This window comes from Rattus norvegicus, chromosome 2 (genome assembly GCF_036323735.1).
Source record: "Rattus norvegicus strain BN/NHsdMcwi chromosome 2, GRCr8, whole genome shotgun sequence".
In the NCBI taxonomy this organism is placed as follows: Eukaryota; Metazoa; Chordata; class Mammalia; order Rodentia; family Muridae; genus Rattus; species Rattus norvegicus.
In genome coordinates, this window is record NC_086020.1 from 110,668,341 (window position 1) to 110,690,402 (window position 22,062).

Below are 22,062 nucleotides of genomic sequence, written 5' to 3' on the forward strand. Positions count from 1 at the left end.
TAGGTGTGCGATGATCAAGCTAAGGTCAAGTACCCAGTGGCAAAATCTAGACATCGCTGTGATTTTCTCCCAGCCTGAATTTCAGTATTTTGCTAACATTCACTGACCACGACTGTGTGATTTTTCAACAAGAATGTAGAAATAACAAAAACAAAGAGGAAAACAAGCAATGTGATTTCAATCAAGTTTAAAGACATAGTAATTTCTGCTGAAATGGCTAACCTGTATTTTGATTCAGTCACAAACGTTGACCATATCAAAATATGACTGTAAATAAAACAATGCTGTTTGATAGCAAGTTTTATTCCTGTATGCTCATAAGCAGCTGTGTACCAAGTCTATTACATTTAACACTAGTTTGAAAGTGTTATTTGAAAATATAGTTTAATTTTTTACTTTAGAGTATTTTAATCAAACTAAACTGTCCCCCAGTTAAGACATCTGCTTCCACTGGAGACATAAGATACAGATCACAGGGAGAATTTGGGGTGATTGAGAGACTGTTTTGCCCTTTTCTTTTTAGAAGGAAATGACCAACTTAAATGCCCCATTTGTTTTTACCATGATAGAGTAATTTCTTTGAATGAGAACTCATTTTTAGATCAGAAAGGATAGTCTTTCTTGTTTATTCAGACCTGAAGTAGAGAAAAGTGGTTAATGGCACAGCGTAGAAACTCTATGCTTGTTTGTTTGTTTGTAGGTTTGTTTGTTTTTAAGGTCATCGATTTTCAGGCAAGAGTTGTATTTATTTATTTATTTATTTATTTTTAATTTCTTTAACTTTATAATTGATATTTAGTTTAGCATACAATTAATGGGGTTCATTATGATATCTGTAACTTCACACAGTAGCCATTAGGTTTGTTCTGAGCTATCACTTTAAGAAAGATCAGTTTGAAATGAGCCACTGCCTATGTGTATGTATACATTCTTGCCCCCCTCCTGGAGATATGAATTCACATGAATGTGCTGGATCTGAGTAAGAACATTTCTACATTGTAATCACCTGCTAGGCATAGTCATCACATTTATCTTCTGAAATTGACTAGCAAAGGTACTGCCCCTTTTAAATGTTAATTATTTTATTTTATTTTATTATGTTTCTGGGTATTTTTCCTGCATGTATACCTGTGTGCCTCGTACTGAGCTGCCAAAGACAGGGTTGTGAGTTGCCATGTGGGCTCCATGAGGCGAACCCACTGGTCTAGAACAGCCAGTGCTCTTCACCACCGAGCCAACACAGCAGCCTGTGTTCTCTCTTATAAGAAGATTCAGGGGCTTGTGGAGTTGTCAGGTTAAAAAAGGAGGAGCAATTCCTTTCTGGAATTGTTAAACTATACACCCGTAATATCTGCTTGCCACATAAAATTTTAGCTTCTTATTCTTCTTGTATGGTTGGCATGGAAGAAGCAATAATAAATTATTAAACTGAAGTCATTAGCCGAACTGTTCGCAGCAGACACTGTACTCTGCTAATTGTATGCTTGGAGGTAGCACAGAGGGAGGCTGTTTCAGAATTCTCCTTTAATTAAAATTACATAGAATTACAAAGCGCCCACTGTGAACAGTAATGAAGTCTTGGTAGAGCCATTCTGTTCACCTGTAAGACAATACAGGCACACATTGAGAAGACTCGCCCAGCCCCTTGCAGCGGACCCACCCGAGCAGTGTGGCCAGTGCAAACAGAAGTTAGTCAGCAGAAGTTAGGGCTTGCACCCAAGCCAGTCTCTTTCTTTTTCCTTGAAATTTGTACTTGAAGGAATCACAGGTATTAGGGGCAGCTCAAATTTCCAAATCAGTTTTTTCAAACATTACAGAGTTTGGTCTTGCCTAAGAAGTTAGAATATTAAACTCTTCCTTGCTGTAAACATATTCCTTTTTTCTTTTGAAATGACACTGAACTTGAATGATAAAATGTGTGTTGATTCCTAAGATAAAGTATAATTACGAAAATTAGTTTAGTGTATGAAAACCTTTAGAATATTTTGGAATCTTCTATTATAACCAGAATTCTTGATTAGTTGCATTTTTTTTACTTGTATGGCATATTTTTACTTGTTTGTTCAATCCCTATGTCTTTTTGTCGTTAATGAAACATATAAATATCTATTTTGTTTTTAAAAACAAAACAAAATATTGATAAGTGGAATTGACAAATCAGACATTGTAACATGCATTAATATCTGCTCGTGCTCTTTAACAATCACATTTTCTGTTTTTCTATTTTATGATCAGATCGTGTATTAAATGATATTCACTACTTAATAATGAATATTTTAGAGCCACAGTGTTTTTGAAACCTTATTTTTTAATTCCCTATATAATAGTTAAAGTATATCAACTTTGTTCTTTACCTACAATATTTGGGGTTCATTAATAGCCACTTCAGTCTTTACTAAAGTGGGCACTTCATGAGTTCTTAAAATACTAGTTTAATTCCAGTCAAACAGCAAATTTTCACAAGCATATTCATAATTCTGTCATTTTCTTTAGTTCTTGTTAAATGCAGGGAGCTTGAGAGGAGTGAAATGGTGAAGGAAACCTTTGTCGATGATTGTTTTTCTCTAAAATATAAATAAAGAACACTAAGGATTTTCCAGGCTAATTAAATAGTAGATTTGGAAAATGAACCCTTACTCTTAGTAAGCCTCCTACTTACAACTAATATTTTAGACTAAAGTAGAAAGTGTCAATGAGGTAGATCAGTTTTTAGGAGAGTGTGTGCTTTATGTCTAGGTCCCAGCATCAGAGCTCCTCTCGATGGTCCCACTGAATAATTGCACATAATTCCCTAAATATGTACATTGGTTTCTTTTTAAGGGGTCACAGACTGGTTAATTGCCCATATTTTAGGAGTTTTGGAGATTTAATAGCTTTTAACTTGTGAATCATTGCCTTAATTAAGTTTTTTTGTCTGATACACATAAAGAGACGCTTGAAGATATGTCCATGCCTTTCGCTCATGTTTATGGGTGCCGATTATCTTCCAGACCTGCTGGAGTGAAGTAGAAGGCTTGGCTTAATATGTTCTTGTAAACATGTAGTTTGGTTATAAAATATATGAGAATCTACAGAGCAACTTGTAGGAAACTTGAATCTGTATGGTGATAATTAATTACATCTAAATATTGAAATGCTAATATTGAGGGGTCTTTAGCAAAAAATTAAATATATCTTTGTAGTCTTCTCAGCTCCTTGACTAAATTGAGAGAAACCTTGGCTACTATTTTGAAGCATTTTAGGACTTCAGATTAACCTAAAGAACAGAGTATTTTTGATTATTATAAATCATGTGACTTATTTGGCCTGGAGATTCCTGCAGATGAGGAATTAGAAGTAACCATTTCCACGGAGAAGTCTTTAATACCGTAGTGAATAAAGGACAAGGGATGTTGAATGTCAAAGGGGACACAGAATGCAGTGCTTGAGACACAGCTCGTGAATGAGGGCACAGGGAAGGTATGGAGAATTGCCAAGTAACCTGGATTTCAGTGATGGAAAGAAGGCCTGTAATTTACATTCTTTGCTCCGAGTTCAGTGATGCCAATTCAACATTTGCCACAAATTCACACTAGATATTAGATCATTTTAATTTGTATCACATCTACAAAATGATTCTAAGGGCACGGAAGAGGGGACATTCGGAGTTTACTGAATGCTTTCTTCAGGAGTTTCCCGAATGTATCTTTCATGTTTCTGAAGTAATTATGAAACGAAACACAGAGGAATGGGCTGCATTGGAACTGAGTGCTAAGGCAGAAGATGGCCTTCGCCATTTCAAAGCATTCCTTGACTTGGTAGCTCCAGCAAAGTGGCTTCCGTGTCTTGGTTGAGACCTGACGTTTAAGCATCTGTTTAGGTTATTTCTAATAATGAACTAAACATGTTAGAAGTGATTCAAAGCTGCCCTGTGAAATAGATGTGGGTGCAGCATGGATCAACTCACTATCAAGATTCAGAGGCCCCTACTCCAAAACATGTACATATATGGGAGCTATCATACCCAATGGGAAAATAATCCGATGAAATCAGCAACTGAAAAACATTTTAAACTATAGTGATGGTATTCTAGAATTATTACTATAGTACCAAATTGTGGACTTTACAAATATCCCTCAAAAGCAATTCTCAATACTAACAGTGTGCAGGATATTGGATTGTCAGGAAATTTTACATATTTTACATTTCCTGATAGGACAAACATCACACATGTTATCCCAGATAGCCTAGAAATATTCTGAATGTTTGACTCTATCAGACCTAGTATAAATTTATCCTTTAACCATTTAGAACCAGAAATTATGTGTCTTATTAATTATGTGACTTTTAATTATTTAACATCGACAGTAGTGATTAGCTTATATGTAATAGTCATTCACTGACATCCATAGTAAATGAACATACAATCAATCATAAATTATATTACAGCCACAATTATTTTTAATGACTTATTTTATTTGTATATGTATGTGCGTGCATGTGTGTGTGTGTGTGTGTGTGTGTGTGTGTTTGTGTGTTTGCTGTATATGTGTGCATTTACATCCCTAGGGAATCTGAAGGGGTAGGACCCCAGGGATGGAATAACAGGTGTTTTTGAGGTTCATGGGTTGAGTACCATGTTCTGAATTCAGGACCTCTAATAGAACAGTGTGTTGATTTGAATAAGATTGGCCCAGTAGGTCTGCATATTTGGATGCTTCATTCCCAGTTAATGAGCTATCAGGGAAGGATTAGGGGGTGTGGCCTCGCTGTAAGAAATGTGTAACATGGGGTGGGCATTAAAGTTTTAAAACCATTGACTAGGCCCAGTGTCTATCTCTCTGCCCGCTGCCTGAGGATCTGGATGTAGAACAAAGACTTCTGTTGCACCATGTCTGCCTTGTGCTGCCGTACTTCCTTCACACCATGATGCTAATAGACTAAGCATATGGAACTGTGAGCAAACCTCCAGTTAAATGCTTTCTTCTATAGATGTTACCTTGGTCATGGTGTCTTTTCACAGCAATAGAACATTAATATATACAGTGTGTACTCTTAAGTGCTGGGACATCTTTTTAGCCTATTAATAATTCTTAAATGTTATAAAATGAAAACTTGAAAATATAACAGTTAAGCTTCCAATATTTTGCCTCTATCCTTTGAGTTTCCATTATAGAAGAGTTTGTTGAATTTGCATCAACAAAATTTGAAAAATAAATGGATCCAAATTGTGTGTGAAAGCCATTTGGTCATAGATTCCTTCAATGACTTGAGAGAATACACCTGCTGGCCTGGGGACAGATTATTTTATTTTGAAAAACATTTCCTACTTTCTTATAAATATCTTCCTGAAATTTATTTCTGAGAAATAAATATTTTTCTGTTGAAGGGAAAACATAAGATCATAGATTGATTTAATCCCCTCTGCAAAATTATAGTTTAATTAACATAAAAATCAAAAACAAAATAAAAAATAAGTATTAAACACAAAGTTTTGAATGAAAGGGAGATGGGCTGAATGAACCAGTTGTCTCTCTTGGAACTTAGTTATATATCAGATAGAAAGACAGGCTGAGAGAGTCAGTGAATACTTTGATTTTACAATTAATCACAACTGTATGATATAAGAATATAAGAGGGAGAAAATAAATCCCTGTATCCAGGAGCTAGAAAGTATCTTATTAAACATTGATGGTAATACTTTGACATTTATAAAATTTTATTTCATATTATTGAATTATATAAAAACTATACATAGTTTGAAAAAATTACACCTATAATCTTGTGTGTTTAAATACCTATTAAATTTACTGAAAAGTATTGTTTGAGATTTATTTATTTTACTTCTTAATAATATGTGTTTGCATGTCTTTGTTTTAGTGAAAATGCATGCCAGTTCTGGTACCCATGGTGGCCAGAAAGCTGAGTTATTCAGATACAGGTACCAGAACTGAATTAGCGTCCTGTAACAGGCCAGATAGTCTTCTTACCTCAGAACATGTCTCTAGCATCGTGAACCAGCAGAGTACTAAGGGACCTGGCCGCTTATGAGGTTACACTTTTTGTTTTTACTTACCATAATAGCCAGTGTGCCTTTGTTCTCTACGTAATTATCACTTAACTGATGTGGTATTTAAGCACATTAAAAATGATCTAAGTCATATTGCTCAAGAAACACTTTGCATCAGCGTATATCTCCTTTGATAGAGCATGGAGTATCTTTTGGAAAGGGAAGTAAAATGTCATCTTGATACACAGTCAAATTGGGCTCAAGTATTTACACAGATTAGAGCACATGCAATGGGTACAGGATTACGAGGGGAGAGATTGTTAGTTCAAAGAATGTGGACGGATTCATCAAAACATGGGATGAAACATATCAAAAGTCAGTTCAAGAAAACCAAAAAATGAAAAAAAAAAAGAAGCCCCTCTTTTTTTTTTTAAACATCTTAATGGTTGGCATCAAAATGTAAAACGTAACATTCACTTTAAAAAAATTTTAAAATGCATATTTATGTGTAACAACAAGCAAGAAGACAAAACACATTCCAAAACAGGAATTTCAAAAGAACTCTTCAAAAAAAGACAAGAAGTAAAAAACGTAGAAAGGGGTGGAGAAGTGATCGCGGCCCTCGTCATGCAGAGATTTGTAGGTAAAATACCTTCGTCTTCGGCACGGTCATTGTCACCTAAATCATCTGTCTGTGTCTTTGTAAGGGGACCTAGGATTGAGAATGGAGAAATGGAGGGAAAAAAAAGACAATTCAAGAATAAACAAGACTGAGGGGGAAATCGTAAATACTAAAATTCTCAAGGGTATTTAAAAAAAAAAGATCAGGGAAGTGGTTGTATCACAGTTGATTTTTTTTTATTTTCAAGAAAAAAAAATTCCCCTTCCCCAAAATATCTCATAGATTTGGTTTCTGAACATTTTCACCATTAAAAATACACCATGGTTTGGGCTTTCCATCACAGATCAAGGCATGTTTTTTGTAAAAAAAATACCCACTTCACATTAAAAAAAAATGGAGCAGTTTAATTACTTAAATGTACTTAATTTATTCAGTGTCCTGTCTAATTAAATTTAGGAAACTCATAAATATACAGCAGGTCAGACTATTCTATAACTTGGGACAAGATAACAACATTAAAAAAGAAAAAGTAGAATGTTTTTTAAGTTGTGCTTTTTCTGCTTTTTAAAATTCTGTCTTTGTATGATCATTACCACTTTTATTTTACACATTTTTAATTTATACACTTAAAAAACCTGTGACTTTTTAAAATTACTTGTCATGACACAAGTACTCCCCCGTGCATTTTAATTTAAATGTTAGTTGTGGATTTAAGGCAATTGTCACATGCAGGAATATATCAACAGATAATTTTATCACTTGGCAGAGAAAAGGTACCATCAATAGAAGGCAGGTTATCTATCAAAGCAGTTAAACAGTCAGGGCTAATACTTCCAAATCAACTTTATAAAACACTAGGCCCATGCCATTGGGCAATGTCATGCCCTCTGTATTTATTTATAATAGGATCATGTTTTAAAGAAGGATTGCATGAAAACACCGAGGATGCTTAATTCCTTTTATTATTACTAACAGTGTTACTCTGCTAGCCTAAAAGAGCACACCAAAGGGGAAGTTAAAGGCCATATGTAAGTAATTTTAAGTGTCACAGAATTGACATACTCAGCACGCAAAAGCAACTCAAGTCCCACATTGCCTTACTGAATTTCTACAACCATATCATTTGTATGGCATTTCATAATCCTCATGCAAAAAGCAATGACTACAAACACAGGACACTCTATCGAAAAGGACAGCCAATCACATAGCAGTAACCAAAAGAATTTTGTCATGCATAATGTAAGAGTCTTAGAAAGCAGACTGGGAAGGGATGGACAGTCAGGTCTTGATTCTAACCATGTGATTATTAACAGAGCAAGCATTGACTGGAAGCACACATGACAGGGAAGGACGGGCAAACATTTGGGGAAGATGCTCCATCTTTTCAGCAAAGATTTTTCATTATGTTTGCGATTTACTACTAAACCTACTGTAGTATATCTCAAAGAACAGGAAACACCATACCAAAAACAAGCAGAAAAAATAGTAAACTATAACATAAGGTCTTTCAGGACTGCTGCAAATACCAGTCACTGGTGAAGGTCAAAACATTGAAAACTAAAAATTGGTAATATAAAGGGACGTACCTATTAGATAATGAAATTATGAGGTCATGGGAACAAGATTCTTCAAAACAAAGAAAAAGGACTGCAAGCCAAATTCAGTTATATGCTTTCATAAACACACCTGAAACCATCATTGTGTTGAGAAACGCTAGAGGAGAGGAATAGTTTATGTTGTGTGTCAGTTGAGAGCTCACAGACATCCACACTTAAAAAGATCTCGTTCAAATGCAAAAAAACAGAGGGGTTATCTGATGTTTACTAACTATACTTATATACCTAATAGCAGTTCCCGAAAGCATGAATGCCTAAATTCTGTTTTTTAAAATTGAAGAATTGGAATAGTGGAAACATTTCTAATTTCAAAACACCCTTTAAAATACTAAAATTATATTATTACTTAAAGATTGAGATATTTTTCACATTCTGTTTCCTAAGCAACACAAATTGAGAATGGTGTTACTTATTGCTCGCAAATCTCTACTTTCTGATTTTCAATAAATTACTTGATTTTTTTCATTCTCAGGTTTTTAAGAAATCAGTAAAATCAGGTCGTTTTTTTTGCTGACTCATTAATTTGATAATTCTTAAAGGAGATGTAAATCTTGTCCCTATTTCTCGCTATTATCTCTTTTGGGCAAATTGAATAGAAGCATGTTGGGGTATATAATGTAATTTCCACGGTCTGTATTTGAAATGCATTCGGTTTCTCTTCCTACTGAGTTGACATTTTGATCTGCTTCACATGCAACAAAACTGTTCCCTCTTGAACCTGTGTGAGGTGCAAGGTTAAGAGAAGATTGTTAAACAGAATCTCCAACTATCTGATGTGGAGCATAGGTTGCCTTGGCTGCATTGCTAAGTAGGGAAGTCGTGGAAATCATTGCAAGTGGAGAGGGAAGAGGTATAAGGTGAGAATGCTGACCTGAACTTTTTGTGTAAGTTGCTGACCTATCCCCTTCTTCATCAAAAAGATGTGTGCCTCTTAATAGAGGACACTGTTTAAATACCTACCTACATATTGCAGACAATATGAAGTATTATAAACAGACATAAATCCTTAGTATCATAAATGAATGAAGGCATCTAAGGAAGATGAGCTTGAGTTATCTCAACTACTCATTTATTGATACATTAAGAAATATTTTACTATAACATTAAACCTAAGTTACTATAGTACAGGCTGTAGCTGTATTTTAGTCATCTGAGCATAATGTTGCTTTCTTACCCTCAAGATTTTTTTATCTGATGTTCTTTTAAAGCTTTAGGCAGGTAACAATTCAGGAAAAAAATCAGAATAAAGACACTCGATTTCATTCAGGTCTATGCCTAAAGACACAGAGGAATCAGAGTGCCAAAGTAGAAATCAACATTGATTTCTTTGATGTTTCAGTGGAGAGAACACAGCCTAGGGTTCACTGCAGGAGATCTCCACACGACTTCCACTATTCCTACACCACTACCCTTGCACTTGCTAACATACTCTAAAATGTTGTGACTGATATACTTACTAATCTTTAAATTTTGTGAACACGAATATTGTATTATAAATGCGTAGTTAGTATTTGTGTTCTTGAGACAGGTGGATTTCCTCTTCAGAGACCATGGATTACTAAAAATCAAGCATCCTGATTTCCCAAGGGTAAAGCTTCAACCCTTTGGATAAGAGTCACTAACAACGTTCTAACCACAGCTTACTTTTATTTTAAACAGCAAGTATGGCAACTTGAGTATCAGCGGTTTTAAATAGGCATCATAAAGCATCAACTACAAAGCAATGAGACCACTCCACCCTGTGTGTAGAAGTGATTTATTTTACCTTGAAACTTGTGCATTCTCCTCTCCCAGAGGAATGCACACATAACTCTCATTAGAGTTAATAGGAAAGTGGACCTCATGTCATTTTGAAAGGGAGTAAGAGTAATTACTGTATTTTATATCTCCTATAGGCAATAAATAGATTCTGTGGGAAAGCAACAGTACTGTGGGAAAGCAAGCTACAGTGAACACCCAGCCATGAGCTTCAGACTTATTTAATTTCAAGAGTTCTTTTTGTGATTTCCATAAATATAACTGAAGTTTTGGCCCTTACAAAGGGAGTACAATACATTCTTACATGCTGGAATCTGACCATGATGCCTTTTATTTTTAAAAGAGGAATAAAATTATCAGCATTTCTATATAGTTAACTGGAGAATAATTATGAGCTCCGAAATAATTACCATCCACCAATATTAATGCTGCTTTTTATCATTCTCTTTGATGAAGGGCTAATATACTTTGGTTCTCAAATACATTAGAACTGATTATAAATTCCTTCATTATGGTTTCAATTCAGCACAAATTAGCCAACTTCTTGTCATGTGTATTGACAAAGGCAAGTAGGTTGAGAGTATTATTAGCTCCTGACTTAGAAGGTTGGCCATGAGAAATGTGCCCCCACAAAGGGAAGGGATCTATGAAATTCTGAGGATTTTTTAGAGTCCCATTCCCCGGTAGGTCATAGGATGATAAACGGAAGGCTAATGACCTTGCTGCCTTGCCTCACCCTCTTGGCCTTGGAGCCTTTGATATAAACTGGCTATAAAAAATGTTTAAGGTCATGCACACAGAATGAAGGCATTGAGAGGCTTGCTAGTGCTCTTCAGTCCTGAGACAACATTACGAAATAAAACCTGGGTAAAGTTTGTGAGAACACCATGTGTGTTCCAGACAATGGACAATGCCAGAATTTAATCTGCTGAGTATTGGAGGGAACTACATCAGTCAACCTTTTCTCATTTATCAGACTGATGAACACTAAAACTTAATATGTTTAAGTATCATTCTAGTGGTTACTATTGTAAGTCCACTAATCGACATCTCTATACTTACTAAAAAATATTATCCTATGTCTCAAGTAGGAAGACATTATGGTTGAAAAGTAATTTTCTTCCTGAAAAAATTATAAAGACCATCAAAAATTTTGAATAATTTCTTAAATATGAATTATGCTCAAATATGAATACATCATAAATCAGTGTGATGAGTTATTAAAAGCAAATATTGAAATGATTTATACTCTCAAAGTAGTCCACATGAAAGCAGTTTTGGAGGCAGGAACTGACAGACACATGACTAGTTTTTGGTGCATTTTGGTGAGCTGCCTGTTCAGGCTTCTAGCTCATATATGTATATTTGGAAAGGACCATACTCCACCTCCAAAAGGCAGCAGGCATGTTCTATGTTTATCTTTGTGTTGGAAGAAAACACCTACATTAGCAGAGAATATATTCCCCTCAACATTTCTTCAGAGGTACAGAACAGCTTAAAATGTAGCTTTTTGGGAAAGTGAATGTTCCAAATCAGAAAAGGAAAAACAGTGGCCTAGTATATAGATATAGATTAATCTGTATTTGTTAGAAAACCAATTGTTTTTAAAAAATGCCTCATTATAGTATTTTGAAGTTTAAACAGAAGGTTCTATCTGGATTTAAAAGATCAAGCAGACAATATATTTGCATGTGAGCAAGCAAAGAGATAAAATGCTCTAGCCCTTACATTGAGTACCACCAAGTTTGCATACTATTTTTCTTTAATACTGTATTTTCTTAGTTTTTAAGTGGAGTGTATTTAATTATTTTAATTGCATAAAGAATATCAGAATAATATTTGTTTTTCCTCTAGTCTGCTTCTTTGTGCTGTATAAAATGCTAATATTTTGTGAAGGCCTAGTCACCATTTCCCCAGATTTCTAGATAGCACCTAGAGATCTGCCTGCAGCAGGAGTGTGTTAAGGACACAGGTGATGCAAGAGGTGTCAGATGCATAGAGATAGCTCATTAATGATGTATTTATGATACATCATTTGACTCTCCGGCAAGTCTCTGGCATTAACGAGACCATCCATTCAACAAACACATGTCATGCTATGTGCTCAGACATTGTGGTGAGCAAAACAGGCTATATGGCTTCTCTAGAGAAAATATAAACTTGAAGACAAAAGAATCATTAAATAAGTCATCACACACACACACAATCAAAAAACATGTCAAACAAAAAAAAAATATTAGTGTCATGAGAAGGTCTTTCTTCAGTGTCACCTGGTAAGTAAGTCTGGAAGTTCATCACTAAATAAATGTGGAAGAGGAGAAGACATTGAACTGGAAAGAAAATTTTACCCCAAAAAGGATGCAGAATGACCCTCCAGTGACAGGTGTCTCCTCAGCCCTTGTGAGGTTGGGGTTGGGTGGTGTTGGGAAATGAGGAAGGAGAGTTCCATGAATGTCCATGAGGCAAGCAGAACCTAAGCCTTAGTCTGAATCCTAAAAACAATAGGAAGGCATTTGCAGGCTTGAAACATATTCTGACAAGCCCTGACCTACTTCAGTTTTTATGCAGAAACATCAAAAAGAAACAAAATCATTTTAAGAGACGCAGCAGGAGATATTTTACATCGAGGTCTCCATTAAATTCTTTTGAGGCAGAAATACCTTTCTTAGAATGAAACTGGATGACATTTCTGACTGCAAATGGAAAAAAAAAATCACCAAAACCCAAATCCCAGATGCTAGCAATTTTAGGAGTTCCTGAGACTCAATAGATCCAGTTAAACATGCATTTAAAGCTGTTCACTTTGCCTTAGAATTAACAATGCAAGAGTTCAAATGGCTGAGATCTTACATTCCTACGAAGGCAGACTATTCTAAGAGCTCCTTCGGCTGGGAAGCCTTGGCCTCTCTGGCAATACAGCACTGATATTTTTCATCTCTGCCATCAAAGCCAATTTGACCTCTCAACATATTTCTATTCTCAGAGCCTACTTATCATACAGAAGTATGCTCTCTTTGATATTATCAGACCATATCAAATTTCCAGGGGAAACCTAATTCCAGATCCTCTCGGTCTTTAAACCTCTTCTGTGCCCACCGTTCTGTACCTGCTTCTTGTTCTCACTGTCATTCAAACTCTAAACTGCCTCTTAATCCACCTTGTACATCATCAGCTTTGGAAGTTGTAAATAATAATCATGAAAAACTACAAATGGAAAAAATGAATTAATAATTTTATATCAACATCAGCTAAACTTGCAAGTACTTTTAAGGGACAGAAATGGAAAAAGCATCGTCTTTGATGTGGAGAATCTTCTGTGTGTGTTAAAATAGCTGTTGCGTGACAGATGAATACTAAATATAGTAGAGCATCAGTTTTGATGCCTTAGAAATCCATGAGCAAAAACAAGGCATTCTATGTTCTGAATGAAAAAATTATTTAAAATAAGTTTAAACCCAGTGCAAATGAATAACCCTGAAAATGACAAGTGACTATCATTGTTTCTCTACCTGGCTTAAATATTCAATAGTTATTTGCTCCTTTTGACCTACAGTGAACTCTCCAGTCTGGCACATAGGGCTCTCCTTACTAATTCCAGATTTGGTCTTTGTCACATTGCTCTCCAAGATATCCTCTTACTATTCTGATTATTGTTATTGCTGCTCAAAAAGTCACCTGATGCTCCCACCTTGTGTTTTATTCCATATGCTTCAGTCTTTGATTTTGTAATTATAATCAGCTCACCTCAGAGAGAATGCAATTTGTCAGAAAACTGGACACAGGGAGCCCCCTATAAAAAAAGACACTGGGGAGAAAAAAGAGGATTGCATTTTTTTACACCCAATTGTTATGTTGGGAATATAAAGGAAAGAGGCAATTCTGTACTAGCCAGCAAGACCTATGTGAGGAAATGTCTTTAATCTGTAACATTTCAAATTTCATCTGTATTAATGAGAGTGAACATAGTGAATCAGAACCACAATGACTCTATTTTCTGGGATGCCAGATTATCTTAAGAGACATAAGGAATAAAGACAAGTTCTTTGATAATAAATTCTAAGGACTGTGGGAGACAACAGGAGTGTGCTGGACATGCTCTCAACATGTCAACATGTGCCAGCCTGCTCTTAGGTTTTTTCTCAAACAGGGTAGTCTTGAGAAACCAAATCATTTGGGGTCAAACTCAATGTTAGAGAGCCTAACCTAAGGTTGAACTCAAGTAAGCTAACAGGCTGGTTCCTGGTACCAGTTTCCAGGGTACCCCAACAAAACCTGCAGGTAGCACCAGTTTCCAGGTTATTCCCCAACAAATCTGCACCGCTAGGTTACAAGCTAACCCCTGGCACTTCACTTCCTAACAACCACTAATAAGGAGGAAAACAATAGTTAAATTTATAGTTTACCTCCCAGCACCACTCGATTATGTTAAAGCCCATAATGCACCACCCAAATCAGATGTATATCAAGCCACATACCCCCTTGTTGCCTCTGTAAATGCTTGCCTAAAACTAGGTTCAGGGCTTCACCTTCCTACTGTATCAGTTGGTGGAGAGATCAAGCTCACACGTGAATGAAGAGACCCTAATGCAATCACAGCTGACTCAACTCATTGGTGGTCTTTGTGAGGTTCATGAACATATTAATAGCACAACAGTTTCACTGGCTTCACTCTGTGTTTTATTCTGCACAGGTTGATCCACTGGCCAAACAGACTGCAACCTTCTTGAGAGACAATTCTTCATGCCCTTCTTTCTCATGTGATTCAACAACCACATAGTAATACACAGTAATTATGGAAGCCCTTGTGAATCCAGGGTACACTTATTCACAGAAACCAGAATGCCCACATTCAGAAAGGTAGTAAGGATAAAAAAGAAACCCCACAGAGTGACTATTAAATTCCCTTCCACTCATAGTTAGGAAATACATAAAGGATATTTTCTGACTTCGTCTAGGACCCAAAGATATTGGACACATCATAGTAACTCCTTCTGAAGTCAAGTAGCAACCAAAGACAAACAGGAAGAGGACAGTGTGAATAAATGGTGGACAGCTGAAGGAAGGAGGCATTCAGTGAACAATGCCACCAAATACATAACTATACAGTCTTCAAAAACCTCCAAGACTATACTTGATTCAGGTGTGATTGAGGTTGATATTTAAATTAAAAGGAAAACATGTCAGAGTAACTTTCAAAAGATTGAAATAAATGAAATTAAAATAAGACACTATGTAGAGATTCAAGAATTCAAAGCAAGTAACTAGTACCAGTTAAAACTGATAATTTTCTCAGTGATGTACATTATTTATATTGTATTAAAGCTTAGAAAAGTGAACAATTGACATCCTCAAGATGATAGGATTAACAAGGTTAATAAACAGCTAGAAGGGGCAACAACATAGTTGCAGATCCTGTGGGTCAGTATGTTAGTACTACTCATGATCATCAGAGTCGTCCTCAGCACCCAAAGCATTTGGGCTCAGCTCATTTATGGGCTGTACTACTAACATAATAAATGACTTAAAAAGTGAACATATTATATAGCAGGGTGTCACTGTAGTGTTCTTATTTGCCCATTAAAACCCTCTTGGTGAGGAAACCATACAGTTTTGTTACAGGACACAATGAAATCAAGATCAAACTACAGTGGAAGCTCTTTTCCTGCTAGCTTCCACACATGATGCCTGAAGATGCTACACTGGCTGCCTGGACAGAAAACTAACTGTGGGTTTTTGTGTACTAGAATACGTCTAGATTGCTGCCAAGATATTCCTTCTAGAACAGTGGTTCCAATGTTCCTATGCTGCTAAAACAGATCCTCATTCTGTGTCCACTCCCAACACCAACAATAAAACTATTTTCATTGTTATCTCATAACTTCAATTTTGCTACTGTTATGAATTGTACTATAGGTATATTTTGAAGCTAGATGTTTGCCAAAGAGACATGACCCACAGGTTGGAAAGCACTGTTCTATGGGAATAGTAGCATGAGAGTTTGGGGAATAACCTTTTGAATGGATTTGATACCTGCCCCAGGGAAAATAATATTTTCTTAGTACAATAAAGCAGTAGAAACCCTATATCTATGGAGGTCACAGGCCCTAGGATGGGACCTACTATTATTGTTTGGCTTAACAGGCATGCTAAACTACCTTCAAAATGATTGTTTAACCCATAGACTACTGTTGTTGTTTTCTAGGCAGAGATGCTTCTTTTTGTAGCTGGGGAAGGGTAATGAAGAGCCTTATATCTGATTTATGTGCTGAGAACAAGTGATAGTTGCATCTTTAGCTGCAATCAGAGTAGGTATACCAAAGCCAAAGCCAGCCAGGGAAATATAACAGGAAAAAAACAGGGGAACTATAAGACCTGGAGGATTGGGTAGAATGTTATGAAAGTACCTGATAGCGCTTGATGTTAACAATCATGAACAAAAAGTAGTTCTTGTACAAGCTTTGCACAGATTGGATGGACTCTTCAACATTCCATCATTGTCATGATCAAAACATAGTTATTCCTGACTGTACAAGCCTTCCATAAGGTTGGACAGTTCAATGTCCCATCACTGTCAGGTTGTCACCTATGAGGTCTCAGTCCTTTCTGAGGAACTGAAGTGGAAATTTCTGCTTTCTTTGGAGACTCAGTTACGTCATGTGATGTTTTTCTGAAAACTGTCTTATGAGAAGACATTTTGCTAAAACTGACATGTGAGAAGATGTTTTGCGAGAACACACACCATGTGGTGTTTTTCCTGAAGCTTCCTGGAAAAAAGGGCATGTGATGTTTTGCTGGAGTGGACACTTGAGAGGGTACTTGATATTTGAAAAGAGTCTAAGTATAACCCAACACAGCGGACAGTGCTCTGGCATTGCTTCTCCTTGTCTCGTTTTGCTAGTCTTTGGTGGGCTTTGCTGAGGCACTTCGTTGGGCTTCACTGGCACTGATTTGCCTTGCTTTCTTCACTGATCATCGCTCACTGTGACAATGCCCCACAGAACTTCTCTTGATATTCTGGAGAATATCAAGACACTTCACAGACGCAGCTGATTGGCAAAGCTTCATGGTTTCTTTTGGATCATACTGGCATTACTGATTCATAAGTGGAGGCTTTGCCAGTAGATCAAGCAACTGCTGCTGATTCACAGGAACTGAACTGCCGACATCCTCACAATGAAGACTGACATCTCTCCCCAAAGTTGAGGTTTTGTCTTTTACTGTCTATGTAATGCTAAGTGCCGGCTGCTCAAGATACAGAGAATGATTTAGCCCCTGTGACTCTGTCCCCAATTCTGATTGGTAAATAAAGATGCTAACAGCCAATAGCTGGGCAGAAGAGACAAAGGTGGGGTTTTGGTTTTGTGGACTTGGAGAGGAGAGGAGGACCGCAAGAAGAGAGAACAGAAGAGGAGAAAGGAGAGAGAGCATGGCTCTGAGGGCTGCCCAAAAGGAGCTAAGAGTAGCCCAGGTGAAACATAGTAAGTAATATGAAGTTATTGGTAGGAAAAATAGATTATGACATCATTGAGAGTAGGTGGCTGCTTAGCTCTTGTATTAAGAATTATTGTAAATATAAATGCTGTGAATGTATCTTTCATCTGGGGATTTAAATACCAAAAAGCAGAGTAGAAAATCTGGGCTGCGGTTTAAATAATCTACTGTAACAGCCAAGAACTATTTCTAAATAGGTCCACATTCCCCTTTGCCTTTCCACTGCCTCCGGTGGGCGATGGGCTAAAAGGAAGTTTAATTTGGTGCTTAAGAACCCGAATTAATGAAGGTTTTGAAAACTCTAAGCGTACAGGAACCACTGGAAACTAATTATTGCTGTGGACATCCGGGGGAAGGGAAATCCTCATCAACAATGAAATCACTTGTGAATTCCCCAATGTCCATCTAGCTCCCTCCCTAACCAGAGTTCTGTAAGAAATCCTAATCAAACCTCCCCCCCGAAAGTAGTATAGGAATTACTTATAGAAAAGATTCAAAAAGTGAAGCAGGAGGATCTAAAAGGGTACCAAAGGTGTTATATGTAAAATTAAAAACAAAAACCAAAGTAGCATTTTCAAATAAATGTCTGTTAAGAAACTAAATTATATTAGCTAATATTAAAACAATTGAAAGGAAAAGCTATTTTCTAGTTTTTTTTTTATAAAAGGAAAGACTTCAAATATATCCATTATAGGGTTTTTTTTGTCATTTTACTATTTAAAATTTAGTCATTATGAATTTTAAAATGAAAATTTTAAATTTAAATAGATGAAGATTAAAAGTAAGCAGTGTTGTGTTGGGTCTTTTTAAACCAAGGGTCAGATCTGTTTTTATATTCGATGCAATGTAAAAGCCAACTGTCATAGATTTGGTTTATTTCCACTGCAATGATCCATATTAGAAAAAGATGACAGTGTGTGGGATGAGGTAGCAGTTCTGATGGTCCAAGCAATTAAAATGTAAAAATGAAAATATAGCAGAGGACTATTGTTCTAATAAAATCATAAGGAGATAGTTTTGCTAAATCTCTTCCTCAGTGAAAATATTTCTGGTGTAGCTACGTTTGTTCGATGCATGGCAGTTTTGAAAGTTCATGCTTGAAACCTCTGCAGAAGGAATTGAATGAAGATGGTACTACCCTTTGGGTAGTCAGCTCTCAAACGTCCTCTGAAGTAAAAACAGCCACTGAGAGCTAACCTTCCATAGTGCGTACAGTTGGTATTTTAGAAACCCAGGAGCAAAATTAAGGCATTTGATCTTCAAAATATAAACACACCATCTTAAAAGAGGCTTATCTCTCAAGTATTTAATGGCTGCTGGATTACAAGAATCAATATAGGATAAGAGGCTCATGCTTTATTGATTTCTTCTTCTTCTTCTTCTTCTTCTTCTTCTTCACACTTTCATTCTTCCCTAGAAGCTACTAAAATGCCCCAAATCAAGCAGCTTTTGTAAGACAGTTCCGAAAAATATGTATCAAAGATAACATATTTAATACTAATATTTGGCTACTGGCAGCCAAGATCACCTTTGAAGAAAAATGTCTTTATCAATTGAATTTTTTATTCATTTGTCTGAATATATATATATATGTACATATATATATATATGTGTGTGTGTGTGTGTGTGTGTGTGTGTGTGTGTGTGTGTGTGTGTAAAAACATCTTTGAGGATTTGAGAGTTTTTCGCATATGAAAAAACCTGAGTTTGTAATTACTTCACTTTTGTGTAAAAATGTATGCATTAAATATCATGGTGTTTGCATTTTATGCAGAAAGCTAGAAACAGTTAAGTTAAAATATTAAATATTCAATACAATTGAGCCAAAAATTTTTAGACATTTATACATGAGTCAATGTTCAGTAAATTTAAATAGCCTTTAAAAAGTAACAGTGATGAACAAGTTTTGGTGTGTTATTTAGATAAGCAAAACTCTCACAAAAGAGTAATCCTGCAGTCTCCCAAGTAAGACTTCTGGATTCCCACCTCATAGGTACACTTAATAGGGACCAAAACAAAGCAGCCCTCGGTTTGTAACGGAGGCTAAAACACTATTATGATGGTTATAGCATCTACTGGGCTACAATTCTTTCATAGAATATTACACATGAGATTAGGGGTTATTTTATGAATATAAACACTATATTCATGTATGTCTGAAATACAGGTTTATATATGCATAATGTGTGGTTTCACTTCTCCCTTGTGAGCCACATAAAGATAAATGTGCACAGAAAATGAGTAATTTCACTAATTATTTGGTTGCAATTTGTTTCTGTAAACCAATTAGCTATCTAGACAATTTTTGTAAGCAAAAACAATCAGTAGAAAGCATCAACAGCAACACAGAACTGAGTCTAAGGAAGATAAAACCATTTCATCTTAAAATAAAAGGAAAAATAAATTTATAAAACATTAAGTGAAATTTTTAATGTAGAAAAAAATCAAGTTGGCTTATTATCCCCAATCTTTAACCCTTTTTACTGGAAGATATCCTTTGGAATTAATCACAGTACAAAGTAAATAATAATAAATTGAATTTTATTATCGAGATAGTCGTTCCCCAGCATGAAGGAGACAGAAAACATCCTGGAGATTTTATTTAAAAAGATATTCATAACTCTCTTTTCCCCAGAGATGGGTAGTATGCAGTCTATAATTCAAGGACACAATGACAAATGAGGTCTTTGTACTACACTTAAACTTGAGATACAGATTCTTCTGGTCATGAGTCTTGACCTTTTGCTACTTTAACTGTCACTGGAAAGTGAGATGAGAATTTGCCTATGTTTATGTGAAACTGATTCCATTGGACACTGCCATAGCTGATACACATCTTTACCAGCAATGATCTTGTAATCATTGAACTCAACACCACCTTCTCTTTAAGAGGAAATCCCCAAAAGAAAGTAGGTTCCTTTCTCAAAGCTTCTTAAGACAAGACTTTAAATTATAACTAGGTACCCAGACACATATACATACATGTACACATACCTGTCACTTACATGGTCTAACAGGTGTACAGATATATATGTCGCTAACATTAAATAACTTTATTATTCTGGTTTTATATTTCAAAATCCAGCCAAAGTTTGGAGTGTTGGTTAATAGCACTGGCTGCTATTGAAAAGGTCCTAAGTTCAATTTCCAGCACTAACATAATGGTTTATGGTCATCTATAACTCTAATATGAAGATATACAATATCCTCTTCTAGTGTCCTCATTCCCTAGACATGCATGTGGTACACTTACAGAAGAAAAATAGACATGCACATAAAAATAATTCTTTAAAAAATTTAATCAAGAAGTAAATTCTACCACAGATATTTTTCTCAGAATTATTTAAAATTATTTAATGCTAAAAGTATTCTAGAATCTTCTAAAAGCAAGAATATTCAGGTTCTATAATAATAATTTGATAAAACAAAGGTTAGAATAAGGATGATAATGTTTATATGGATCAATTAATCCAACTCGAAGCAATTTTGAACATTTTAAGAAAATTAAGTATAATAAATTAAAGTATGAGAAGCATCAAAAAGCATCCAAAAGAAATGAGAGATAGATATAATTGACAGATGATGATAGATAGGCAGATAGATAGGTAGATAGATAGATAGATAGATAGATAGATAGATAGATAGATGATAAATGATTATAGATGATAGATGATATATAACAGATAAATAGATGATAGATAGGTGGATGATAGATAAGTAGATAGATGATAAATGATAGATGATTTTAGATAGATAGATAAACAGATAGATGATAGATGATGATAAGTAGATTTTAGATGGATAGACGGACAGAGGAAAATTGATCCCATAAATATTAAAAATAAAGGAAGGATGAAGACATAAGAATTAACACTTTGATCAATGGTTCAGGAACCTTTGAGATGACCTCATGCAAAAGTCTGGATTATAGTCTCTTCTAAAATATCACTGCAGGATGAACAAAGACCTTATTCTGTCTTCATGATTTTCTCAGCTAAAACTCACTCCTCATTGGCAGATATGTTTGCCTCTGTGCATGTGTATTTATTCCATTTACAAAAGAGTCTTATATTGAATATCACAGTGTTCCCAACTATGGGGTAGAAGGCAAGAGGGAATATTTCCTATGAATTACATTGTTTTAGTCTGCAAGTGCAAATTACTACTAGAAATAACCCTATCCTTTAATAATTCAAGGCAGAGATGCAGTGGCTGCATATATGGTCAGATATTCATTCTTATATATTCTAACACACTGGGTTGAGATTTAGTTTTATACTTAGAATGCATTATACTTAATTTACATTTTAAAAGCCTTGTTTCCTCAAGTAAAACTGTCCTTATGGTAGGATTGGAGTAAAAATACAAATCTCATATTCCTAGTACATTATGATATGTAGCCAGTACTGTGGATACACTGTATGCATTCTGTGGTCAGTACTGGGGACACACTGTGAGCACGCTGTGGTCACTACTGTGGATATATATTATCTGGCCACAGCACACACATATTAGCAAAAATTGTGTTCGAGTTCAATTCCTCTAGAAGCCCTCAGTTATTTTAAACTATTTTTATTTATGCACAC

At 35.6% G+C, this 22,062-nt stretch overlaps 1 protein-coding gene across 23 annotated transcripts in view; it reads right to left on the bottom strand.

Annotated features, from left to right (window-relative positions):
• Nucleotides 1-22,062, bottom strand: part of Nlgn1 (neuroligin 1) — a 925,330-nt gene that overhangs the window by 483,354 nt on the left and 419,914 nt on the right. For 14 of the 23 annotated variants that reach the window (XM_039101572.2, XM_039101573.2, XM_063281158.1 and 11 more), the window contains one exon: nucleotides 6,642-6,701. The exons of the other annotated variants lie outside the window; for them this stretch is intronic. In XM_039101572.2, coding sequence (XP_038957500.1) covers nucleotides 6,642-6,701 — 60 coding nt within the window. The remainder of the gene's footprint in view (nucleotides 1-6,641; nucleotides 6,702-22,062) is intronic. 23 annotated transcript variants of the gene reach the window in all.